General features: G+C 42.0%; 1 protein-coding gene across 1 annotated transcript; it reads left to right on the plus strand.

The window, feature by feature from the left end:
* LOC110562765 (putative vomeronasal receptor-like protein 4) lies at window positions 1–903 on the plus strand. Its single transcript, XM_021659643.1, has one exon. It carries the CDS (start codon window positions 1–3, stop codon window positions 901–903), a length of 903 nt encoding a protein of 300 aa, XP_021515318.1.
* The last annotated feature ends 12,127 nt before the right edge of the window (window positions 904–13,030 follow it).

Consider the following 13,030-nt stretch of genomic DNA (forward strand, 5'->3'; position numbering starts at 1 on the left):
ATGAAGTGGAATAACATTACGCAGGCAATGGTCTTCCTTTCTCTAGCTGGACCTGGAATTGTAGGAAATATTCTAGTGTTTGTGAGATATGTGTACACGTCTGCCTTGGGGACTGAGAAAAAGCCTGTGGATCTTATTCTCATCCACTTGGCATTTTCTAATATGATCATTATTTGTAGCACAGGGATAACAGATATAGCCACAGTGTTTTATTTCAGAAACTTCCTAGGAGATATTGGTTGCAAAGTTATGGTTTATCTGGCAAGGATGGCTCGGGGCCTTTCCATCTGCACCACCTGTCTCCTCAGCGTGGTCCAGGCACTCACGATCAGGCCCAGGACCACCATTTGGACAAAAATCAAACCACAGACAGCATGGCAAGTTGTTCCATTTCTCCTCCTCTTTTGGATTGTTAATTTACTCATAAGCTCCAACTTGCTCTGCTACATCAAATCAGTTGGCGAATTGAACAGGTCTGTAGCTGGAATGTTCACTGGCCACTGCTATATGCTACAATCAAGACATTTCATCAAGTGGCTTTTCCTCTCTCTCATGACTCTTCGTGATGTCATCTTTCAGAGTCTGATGGGCTGGAGCAGTGGCTCCATGGCTCTCCATCTGTATCAGCATCACAAGCGTGTCCTCTACCTCTACAGCTCCAGGCTTGCAAACAACTCTCCTCCAGAAATCAGAGCTACATGGAGTGTTCTCGTTCTCATGATCTGTTTCCTTTTCTTCTATTGGCTAGATTTTATTCTCTCCTTCTACACTGGTTTCACAGTGACACATGATTCTATTTTACTAAATATTAAGACATTTTTAGAACTTGGTTATGCCAGTTTCAGTCCCTATATTCTAATCAGCAGAGATATACGTGTTCCTAATGTCTTGCACGCTCACTAAGAAGCATAGAAATTACATGCCACAGCTATTCTCTATGAGCTAAAGGTATGTACTGCTTTGTTATGACGAATTTTTGAAGTGTGGGGACAAAATTTTTGACATGTAGCATAGACTGACCTGGCACTCATTATTAGCACAGGCTGATCTTAAGCTGCCTCGGATCCCTAAATGCTGGAATTACAGGCATTCCCCCACGAGACTGCCATTTGCCTTAATGTTCTAGTGTAGCACAATTTTAAGTTAAACGTTATAAAAGTACATTCCATTTTCTTAAGAAGTCTGGCACCACAGAATCTTAAGTTCACAGTTACTAGGAATGTAGAGAGCAGAATCTTCACATTTCCCATTCCATCATCCCGGTCATGTGACTTTTAGGTTCTCAGGGGCACTGGGGAAGACACTGTAGGTAACATTACTGTCACCAACCAGTTTTTCAATTTTTTCCCCAAAGCTAAAACATGGGAGCAAGAGAGGGTAAGGGGGGGTGAGGAGGTGACCCTTATCTGAGCTGAGCTTGTACTGCTGACTGAAGATGACAGTGAGACAAACGAACTCACCACAGCAAGGAAAATTTGATCAACAATTAAAGGACAAAAGCCATTCAGTTCCTGAATGGCTAAGAAAACTAGTTTTGATGCAGGACAATTATAGCCTAGTTAGACCTTAAAGTAACATGATAGGACACTGGAAACAGACTCTCTCAAATGATGCCATGATGAGTCTGGAGACCATGCTCCTGTCAGGCCTCACTGGCATAAAGCTATGTAAATACCCCACTGACACTAAAGCTTCCACCTCTGGTTCCCGATCACTCACTATGACTGGTACTGAACATCATGGTGTTTGCTAGGTCCCCTTGCCTCCTGAACCCCAGACTCCATCTTCCCTGATGCTAAGCAGGTACAACTTGTTGACCCCCAGACAAGGGAATCACAGTGCTGAGAGAACACTGGAGATGTAATGGCACAGCCTTACCAAGAAGCAGGACATTGGTGCTGACTAGAACCCCAACAGCCTCCAGAGCAAGAGGATCCAGAGAGTCCAGAAATTGCATCAAAACCAGCATCCTCAAGACACTATGCACTGAAGTTGCCTCAGGGAGGCTCCTGCCTGCTCTGACCTGTGTGAATGCCACTCCTGAAGGGACACAGGACCATGAAGGGCTGCTCACGAAAGATCTCCATCAGCTCTCTGCAGTTCCTGCCCAGGATAAGGAGAAAAACCCCAACAGTTCTTGCAGGGAGTTGGTTGAACTGCCCACTCTGCAGCTGAGAACTGTGCCTGGAGGGGACCCAAGGCTGCCTTTGTTCCTTCCCTGGTCCTAGAGCTGAGACTCTAAAGAGGAAAGCAAGACATTGACCACTCTGTGGGTCTCTGTAACACTGTTCTTTGTTGAGTTAAACCAAGTTTTTGATGTTTTGTAATATATTAAAGTCCACTATTGTGGTTAGTTTCTATTTCATCTTGTCACAAATTTGAATCTCCTGATGAGGAGCCTCACCTGAAGAGTTCTTCTGACCTGGTTCATGCAGGAAGATGCACCCTGACTGTGGGTGACCCCTAATGGTAAGAGCCCAGGTTGAAAGAGTGTGTCAAAAAAATCATTCTTTTATGAGTGCTTGGCCTTCTCTCATGCATCTGAGTACACGTGCTCTGTTTCTGCTGCTGGGGCTGATTCCCTTGCTGAGAGCAGAGACAGGAGCTCAACAGCAAACTTCCAGGCTTCTTGAGCCACATTGGGACTACTGAGGTGCCTGTGTTTGGACTAACTGCCAGTTGTGGCCCCTGTGAGTGACAGCTATGGCAAGTCTACTCCAACTGCTGAGGTACTGAACACAAGGACTGAGGAAGATACTGGGTCTCACCATCTCCTGTATGATTTAGCTTTTGTTACTAATGTGAAGCTGACTTAATAAACTCTAGCATTATATATGTATATATTTATATACACATATATATCACATAATACATCATATCATATTGCATATAGTATATATTGATATACTGTATTTTTATCCTCTTGGTTCTATTACTCTAGAGAACCCTGACAAGAACAGCCACCGTTTCCAGAGTATTTTGAGTATGGCTGAGGAGGATGGCTCTCTCTCAAATGACCTCTTGTGTCTTTACATGCCATATCCTCTATCCTTGTTAAGGAGAGGGCAATGGGGTGCCAAGGAGAGGTCAGTAGCTCACCTGACAATTCTATCAAAAGCTATTTTATTTTCTGTAATTTCTCTTGTACTATAAAAAGATAAAAACAAAAGATATACTTTTGATAGGAATCTGTAATCTCACAGGTAATCATCAGCACAAGCAAGCCAAGAGCTGTTCTGCTCTGTCAAGATTAGGTAGTCAAGGTGACCTCCAAACTGTCCATGGTTGTCTATACCATCAGCAGGTTACAGAATACCAAAGCCAGTTATTGTTATTTCATAGCAAGTAGATGGTCACAGCTGTGCACTTCCAGCTGAGGAAGAAGGAGGATCCCTGAGTCAGGGTAACTGGGAACTTATCTTCCAGGGACTAAAGCCAGAAAAAAAGAGGAAAAAATACTAAAAGTTACCATGATGGACACTCAGCATAAAATGGAGTTTCTTTAGTCATTACAGCACTGTCTAGGGTCTTGACCAAGTTTATATTCTCTGCCAGTTAAAAAAAAAAATGTAGAGGCAATTTAAAAATCAGCCAACAAAACAAAAAAGACTTTTATTAGGGATGAGGACACTCACACACTAAGTCAAACACAGAGAAGGGCCCTCTGCAAAGAAAATGGGGGACTTGGGAAGCCAAAGCCCAGTTTTTGCTTGAGGATGGGGTATGCTAAGGGTCTTTGAGGGGTCCTCTTCCCTTCCTTTAAGCTTGTTCAGTTTGAACAAAGAAAAAGAGACTGATAGGCTAGCAAAGTGTGGTGTAAACATGTTCTGATCCAGCCTTGAACTTGTGAGGTCATTCCACAGGTAAGGGGCCCTCCTAACAGGAGAAACAAACTTGCCAGGCCTTAGGCTTTTCACTCTGGACCTGGATGTATTCTCTCTATTATTTATTTTGTTCCTTCATCTCTCTGTAAGGGACCTAACTCCCAGCCTTATGTGCTGTCCTCACAGATAGCGAGTTGAGGGGTTTCTTCTTCTCTCTCTCTGTCTCTCTGTGTGTCTCTCTCTCTGTCTCCCTCTATCTCTCCCTTTTCTCCTTTTCCACCCTTTCCCCTTCCCCTCAACCTTTGTCCTCTCTCACCCTCTTCTTCCTTCCTCTCCTCTTTATGACATAATCTTCCTGGTCTAATGTGATTGGGTCAATGGTACCTTATAAACTGTACAATGGTACTTATAAAGGTCAATGGTACGTGTATAGACATCACAGGTGTGTCCTCTACCTTCACAGCTGTAGATGAGCAGAGAGTTCCAGTTCAAAAATCAGGGCTGGACAGTGTTCTCATTCTCATGACCTGGTTCCTTTTTTTTTTTTTTTTTTTCATATTTTCAAGTATGTTTTATTTTATCCTTTCATATGGGTTCTATCTATTGGCCATTTTGGAAAGCTCTTCCATTTTAGTCAAACTGTGGCAATTCCCATAAGTGCAGCTCCAGAAATAAAGCAAATTATTTTTTATTTTCTTGTGTCCTTGTCTTCAGACCTCAAGTAAACACTAAACCTGATTAACCCTAACAATAGAAAATTGGAACCAGAAGAAAAAAGAAAAGAAAAGCTTCTTCCCACCCATCTTCCTGTGAAGAATCTAAGAAGAAAGAGCACTGTGCCCTGTGGGCCTAATCTCTCTTCAGAAACCCTGTGTGCTGCTGTCTGTGCCCAGTGATAATAACGCTTCTAATAAACTCCTTACCCTCAAAAGAAAATCCACCTCAGTGTCTCCCTTTAACCTACACTTGAAACATTTCAGTACCTCAATACAGGCTTCTTCAACACTAAATGATAAGATATTTCAAAAACTTAGCTCTGCTGTTCTCTGCCCCTTTGTCCTGATGAAGGGAATGTTGGTATTTCAAAGTGGTGACAGGTACACTGACAAATGCATCAATTACTATTTACATCCATTCCTCCATGAACAAAAAGTATATGTATATTCATACACAGAAGGATAGTGCCACACCCACTCCAGTATCTGGTGTAGCATATCAATAGATAGAACTACTCAGACTAAGAGATATGTGTCCTTCGGGATTATGCTCTCTGGGGGTCCCTGGCACCCCCCACTCCCCCCCCCCCCGCCTGGCAAAGAGACACATTCTGAGATTTCTATGCTTTTTCGGTTGCGGTTTTGGGGCTGGATTAATGAGTTTTTTGATCTTTCTTTATGGTTCCTGAAACAGCACAATTAACTATTCAAGGAAATATATTCTTGATGGATTATCAAAAGCTTTAACAATAATAGGGCGGAAGAAAAGTAGTTTTAAAAGAAGGAATGAATTAGATTTAGTATTAAGAGCATTATAAGAATGGTGAAAAAATAATAGGCTCCTTCTTAAGAAAAAATAGCATGAGAAGTATAGCTAGTGGGAGTTTCCCCTCCCTTCAGTGCCTTGTTTCTAGGGAAGATCGTAAATCTTTATGGGAGGATGGTTAACAAAGGTGTAATTAGATTTTGATACAGAGAAAGATTTTGGCAGGCATCTGACTTAGCTCCTGACTTTCCTCTTCATTGGTTGGCAATAATGAAACTGCATTTGAGGTTTCTTTCCCTTTGTCTGCTTTGATCAAAAGTTTACAGGCCAAGATTTCTTTTGGGCACTCCCCTATGTTAAAATGTAAACTTTGTATTCTTGGTAAAAATCTAAAGGTTCTGGGAAATATGCCAACTTTAAGGTGCCTTTTTGTGAAATCACTATAAAATTATCAGCTTGACTTCAGTAAAATTGCAGCAGATTCCAAAGCCTCACTGGTCAATGTCTGTCAATTCATTGCCGAAACCGTGTCTTCCAGTCCAAAGACTTCTTCTCCCTTGGGCGCAGGGAGACCGACTGGGCCGGTCCTTGGCAGATAAATTCTTACCCACCTCCCTCTCCACTGTACTCATCATGTGGCTTTTCATCTCTTGGGAAAAACACAGTGGAGATGATGGCAATGTCAGGAAGGGAGAGCTACAAATCAAGAAAGAACTGATGATTGTTTGTGTCTACATCCTCTCAATGGGCTTCCATGGTTATCAGGTCAAGGAAGTTCCCAGAACTTCCTTTTTGACAAGAAATATCCCAGGAGCCATGAGCATGAGACCAAGAGGAACAATGGTGTCCTGATGTAGCTGTCCTGACAGGAGAGCAGACAGGCTAAAGAGAGACATGTGTCCCCTCCATTTCACTATCAGAGTATTTATCCAATAAATCCAGTGCATTAACATTTGCTCAGGAGTCATTCCCAGTCTTGGGGAGGAGAAAGCCTGAAGCCAGGGAACCACCAGAGGAGAAAGTTTCACACAGATATGGTGACACCTGGGCCTTTCCTGGATTTTCTTGCTCTCATAAAATTGTGACTGAAGGACTCTAGCAGGCCTGAGCATTGCAAACACAGGCTCAAGTGTGGCGAACATGGCACTTGGGTGTGTAATGACAGTTTTTGTTTCTTTTGAACTCAGTTATGTTCTGTAAATATGGTTTTGTTTTAATCCCAAATGTGGGATTTTAGTTGTGCTATAGTTGATCCACAGCTGTTAATTGTCTCATGTGGAGCGTGGCTCTTGCCCAACAAAGAGGGGTGTGGTCTAGGACTCTGACAGTATAAATATGAGTGCCAAGAAGGAGTGAGCGAGTGTGCAGTGTGGTATGCGGTGTTGCTGTGAGGCGTCTAACAGTCTAACAGAGACCCAAGAGATGGACGATGTGGTGTTTTGGAACAGACAGACAAGAGAAATGGTTCAGGGGGCAGTGGCCTGGAAGAAAATGCCTGTGTCTGCAGTTGACAGAGATTGGTGTAGAGCCCTAAAAGAACCCAAACAGTCCTATACAGTCGGGGGAAGTAAAGGGACCCTCTCTCCCCACTAACCTCTCTCCTACATAGGCTTGGGAGGTTGGAAGGGAGGTTGAGGCCTCAACACCCCAAATAAAGTAGAGTTTAAGAAAGAGTGCAGGTTTTAACCTTTCCATTCCCCTCTCCCTTGCTAAAGCATTAGGTTACACTCCTGAAGCGAGCCACCAAGTTTTAGTCCCTTCTTTGGGAATAATGTTTGTTATACCTGACTCATTCCTGAGATCCCAACTATCAAAACACCAAGGTCCAGCCATCAATATTCATTATTTTGACTATCCTAATGAAAAAATAAAATAAAATAAAATAAAACTACAATCAAACCTTACCCACACATCCTAGCTCATTCTAACATATAACTCTCTCTCTTTTCCCTCTTAAAATTAACACTTGCAAAGCTATTTGCTGCTGTTTCTGCCCCATTCAGATTCAGCCATTTTGTCTTTCACCCTCCTTTGTAAAGGATCTCTTTGAGTTTGCTGTGGGCTTAAACATTGGTGTTTGGGTAAAGTCTGTGCCCAATTGGGATCCAGAGGGGAACTGCCTACAGTACACGGGTCCCTTCAGGAACAGTGCTAGAGAGAAGCAGGGAGAAGAGATGATTCTTTCACTCCCTGATTCTGCCAAACAACAAATAAATCCATTGGCTTAATTAGTTTATTTCCTTAAAAAAACTGTGCCCTATGAACTCTTGGCGATTTCCATTTTCCCTCTGTGTATTTTGAACGTGCACATCTCTTCCAGTGGGCTGGCGCAGGCTGTGTGTGCATGTGTGTGTGTTGCACAATGCACATTTGACACACATGCACATCTGTGTTCATCTGCATGAGTAAGTCTGAGGCTGACTTTGGTCATCAGCCTGTGTCTGTCCGCCATACACAGAGCACAGCAAATGGCTCATCCCACTTCCCAGTTCCTCTAAGGAGAGGCTGCTGAGGCTGGAATTACAGGCCAGCAGCCACCCCTCCAGGCACTGAAGTGAGGTGGCACTCACACTTGGAAGCAGAGCACTGTAACCACCGAGCCATCTTCCCAGCCAGGGTCTATTCCTCTAAGTGCCACCTGGTTACAGGGAATATCCTTTGGAGGAGCTCAGCTTGCAGACAAAATGGTGTTCATCTGCGACTCCAGCTTCTCTTCTATTTGCGGTGACTAATTCTCTCTACAGAATTCCTCCAAGAAGGAAGGTGCATGAAGGGAAGGATTCTCTTTCTGATACTTTATCTTTGATTGAATAAACTAGTCAGAGCACTACAAGCTTTAACCTACTTTTTTCTTTATATTTCAAGGACAGAAAAGAACTTAGGAGTTTTCTCATAAAACATCAAAGACTTAGAGACCTGGGCAGGGCTAATTCGGCCTTTAATCCCACTCAGGAAAAAGAAGCAAACAGATTTTTGAGTTTGAGGCCAGCCTGATATATACAGTGAATTCTGACACATCAAGGGCTTCCCAAAGAAAACCCGGCTTAAAAAAAAGAAAAAGAAAGAAAAAAAGAGAAGAAAGAAAGAAAGAAAGAAAGAAAGAAAGAAAGAAAGAAAGAAAGAAAGAGAGAAAGAGAGAAAGAGAGAAAGAGAGAAAGAGAGAAAGAGAGAAAGAGAGAAAGAGAGAAAGAGAGAAAGAGAGAAAGAAAAGAAAAATCAGGGGAAATAATCCTTGTAGGACCAGAGAAAATTATTTTACCGTTTAAATTTCTATGACTTCTTTATTGGTAATTAAATACTTGACTTGTGTAATGTAAAACTTAGCTTCTCTGCACTCAGATTTCCCCATTCAAGAGAGAGTGTGGAAATCCTGGTTTCCTCAAAAGCTATAATTTCATTTACAGAAGAAGCGTTTTCAGATTCTTTCATGTGTTAGCTAGACACATATGTGTGTAGACACCATCACACAGAACACAGAGGGAGACCAGTAACTGACTCATCTACCAAGGAAACCCTGTTGGGCTTTCTCTATAAGAAAAAGCAATGATGCCATCAGTTCTAACCTCAGCCCTGCGCACCTATTTATTTACATCAGTTTGCATCTGGGATAGGAATGGCCTTTAGGCATTAGAATGAAGAGTATCTGGAAGAACCATTCTTGGGCACATATAAGTTCTGGACGTGTCCTTAAAAGTTTTCTAATAAGTAAGGATTGCCTTTGGAATAAGGCTGAGGTTGGGGAGACATTCATATTCCAAGTCTCATATGATGTTTAATATGCAGGAATGAAGCAATCAGTTACAGCAAAGACCTTGACTACCCATGGGCACACGTAGACAAGGAACACTAGAATTATCCTGGTCTGTGTTTGGAACTTGCTCAAAGGCAGAGTCTCTGTGCTCAGCATCACTTCCTCTACTCCTACCTAACAAAGGATTTATGAAATTGAAGGAAGAGACTTCCATTCTCCTTGGCCACAGGCTGGCACTTAGGAAAGTGAAAACAAGTCAGGAAATGGGGGAAGCTCAGACACTTGGTTAATGTTCATTTTCTCTCCTCACATTCTTCCTCTCAAATAATTGAACCCTAATTAAGCTTGAAATAACTTCTGAGCAAAATAGATGTAGTAATTGTGAGGAGAGAGGGAAGCTGTACTTCAGGGACTGAGGCCCTGCAGAGGCCTTCCATCCCACTGACACTGTGACAAATTGAAACTTAATGTCCACAATACCTGATGACAGCCAAGAGCCTCACAAATCGAGACAGTACAAATATGACCTGGCAAGTGTCACCTTCCCAGAGCTGCTCCAGAGCCTGTCTGCACCACAGAGGTCCAGGTGAGTCCATGGAGGTAAGATCGTTCTCAGCTGTGCCATGGAGTGTTTCATCAAAGCTGGAGTCTCTTTCTGACTAAGACAGGGAGTGGTTGAGAGGACATAAGCCTTGAGTTCTCCACTTTCATTCTGACCCTGACAAGGTCCTGGGTCCAAAAACATAGAAGGAAGTGAGTTTTGAGAGACACAGAAATGGGACACATATGTTGAGGCATGGCTCTCCATCCCAGGCTGGGGTATCATGAAAGAGCTCTGGGTGTGTCTTTGCCTAAGGTTACTCCTTCCTTTCTTAAAGGAATAAATAAGATATAGGAGATTGACTGATGTTGATCAAACACTGGAGACAACCATGATAAACTCCTGTGACATCAGCATTAGAAAGACTGAGAAAAAAATCATTGTTGTTCAAGGCTACCCTGGTTTTCATTAGAAATCTCTTTCTCAAAAATAACAAAACAAAAGAAAACAAACAAAAACTCTTGTTTCAGCCTCCATGTTTACCAGCTTTGTGACTTCAACTGTGTCAATGGTGTTTGTAAAGTTTGTCCTTTTTTGCTTTTGATGCATTTCTGCTTTTCAACTATTGGCACATGTTCTCTTTTACAATAGCATTATAACTCTCAGTTTGAAGGTTTTCCTTTTATATCCATCCTTGTAGTCTCTCAATCCTATTACACAATATTATACATGTTTATCTCAACTGTCGTCATTGTATTCCTGGTGGAGAGAAAGAAGTATAAAACACTGAGTGTCACAGTTGCTGTTAACACCTTGGAAATCCTGCTAAAAACCTTCAGCCTACGAATTAACACATCCCCAAAGAGCTCACTGTAACTTTATCCCAGCAAAGAAGAATAATCTCATTTTGGTTTTGTTTGTCTTTTGTTTGCTTGTCAGCTTGCTTGCTTTTTAGAAACTCTGGATGAATAGATGCAGCCTGCTTAAGACTCTTCAGGGTTAGACCAAAACATGGCATCATTCATCTATCTGAACACAAGTCCATCCTGCTTTTTGAATTAAATTTTATTTTTATATTAATTTTATATTAACTTTGCATCCCAGCTGTAGCACCTTCTCTCCTCCTCCCCTCCCAATTCTACCCTCCCTCCCTCCCTCATCTCCTCCCATGCCCCTCTTCAAGTCCACTGATAGGGGAGGTCCTCCTCCCCTTCCATCTGACCCTAGCTTATCCAGTCTCATCAGAACTGGCTGCATTGTCCACCTCTGTGGCCTGGCAAGGCTGCTCCTCCATCTGGGGGAGGCAGTCAAAGAGCCATCCTGTTTTCTAAATTAATTTCCTATAGCATTTCCCAAGATAATGTGGGGGTTAAGTTGCCTTTCTGTCCTCTGGCACCCACTTCAGTAGAGAGGAATCACAGATTAAAAGGTCAGAATCTGCTCTCAAATGTGACTTGAAGTTTTGAAAATGGAAGAGAGGACTAGAAAAGGGGAAATCCCAGAAAAGCAAATATTAAACCAGCAGAAAAATGTTGATATTTTCTATCAGGAGATGGGTAAACTATTATAAGGATTTTGACAGATTCCTATCTCTAAACACTTAATGTTTATACTAAATATGTTAATGAATGCTGATATGCTTGTTATTAATGTCTGGAGCATATTTCATCATGTGCAGACATTTAGGATGGTATTGTGATTCTAGGATGAGCTGATGCAAGTAATTTATTACTGCTTTGTCAGAAGAGCAGTTGAAAGGAAATACCTGACATGTCTAAACCCATGAACTCACTGGATCCATATATAGCATCCATATATACCTAGGTTCATGAGAGTAATACATGAGATCATCAGGTCAAAGATCAAAAGAAATCCCATGAGTTTTACAGGAGGGAGCAAAGGCAACAGAAGCATTCTAAGTATTCAGAATACACACAATCCCATAGAGCCACTGTAATACCCAGATTTCCCTTATTTTAGAAAAGATGTTCAAAGCTTGCTGTAATCCCTGAAAAAATGAATACCACCTGCAGAGGTCTAAATTCTGGAATCAGCTCAAACTGATGTAGAACGAAACAGCCTGCCTGATAAACGGATAAGAGAAGGAGAGGCAAGCTGCAGAGCAGACTGACAGGATTGCCTCTCACAAGGTCGCACAGAAGCAAATGCTACCATCGCCTCTTAGATGGGGGAATCCCTCCTCACAATGCTGTACCCCAAACTACTGTGCTAGATGTAGCCATACAGAGAACCTGTAACTCAGAAACTGCATTCATCTCATGGCTGCACCTAACACCTCATTAGTCCCCTTCCCCCATCCACCTCACCAGTAGCATCTTGTTCAGAGCTGTTCCATGGTCAATTAGATGCCCAGAGATCACTCACTGGGGTCACAGATACCCTGAATACCACTGGGATCACAGCTCTCTGCCAACTTCTCCCCTAGAATGCATCCCAGACTTCCTCTAGACACCCTCCCTGCCTGCAACCTGAAAGCAACATAAACTATTCAACAAAGCTTTTGATGGTTCAGCTTTAACTGTAGGGCCCTATCTGGAAAAGCTGAATAGTTTGACATCACATTGAGGACTGCCTTAAAAGAAATAGCTGGCAAACATTTGTATGGAGTAAAATCACAAAATGGTCAATGTGAAAAGTTTTAAAACATTAAGAGATAGAAATTGGGACTGGAGAGGCGGTTAAGGCTCAGTGATTAAGAGCACTGTTCGCTCTTCCAGAAGTCCTGAGTTCAATTCCCAACAACCACACATTGTCTCATAACTACCTTTAATCAAATCAAATCTGATGCCCTTTTCAGTCCTGTAGATACATACAGGAAGGCAGAGCACTCATATACATAAATAAATAAATCGCTTTACAAATATATAGAAGCTGCAGTTATAAAGTTTTGAAGGCAAATGCAAATTTAGATACCATAATTTTAATTAAGATCCAAGTACGAAAGGAATATTGAAGGAGAGGAGTTATGGAAGATATTACTAAATTTAAGAGATCTTATGAGTGTTGGCTCAGCAGGATTTCCCAGAGTCTGTGTGTGTTGTGGGAAAGGCAGACAGGTTAAGCAGCAGCCTCAGGCTTTGGGGATTAGGTGGGGAAATGTCAGGAAATAAAATGATAAACAGAGGGGGAAATTTTGGTTGGGCATCTTGGAGTTTAATTCAACTATAATGACAGTTAAGAAGTACAATGCATACACACAGATAGAGAGTGAGAGAGAGAGTGAGAGAGAGAGATTTAGAAAATTCAATTTTTCTAGTGTAGAGTTTAGTGTATTCTTTAAAAATTAGATTTGAATAACATTTACCAAACTCACCTCTCAGAGCACACACATTATCTCAGGGTCCAAATAAAAGGGGGAGTTTCAGGTACCTAATCTACAATATTATGAGTTTACCTCTGGCTCTTGAACAA

This window comes from Meriones unguiculatus, chromosome 19 (assembly GCF_030254825.1).
Source record: "Meriones unguiculatus strain TT.TT164.6M chromosome 19, Bangor_MerUng_6.1, whole genome shotgun sequence".
In the NCBI taxonomy this organism is placed as follows: Eukaryota; Metazoa; Chordata; class Mammalia; order Rodentia; family Muridae; genus Meriones; species Meriones unguiculatus.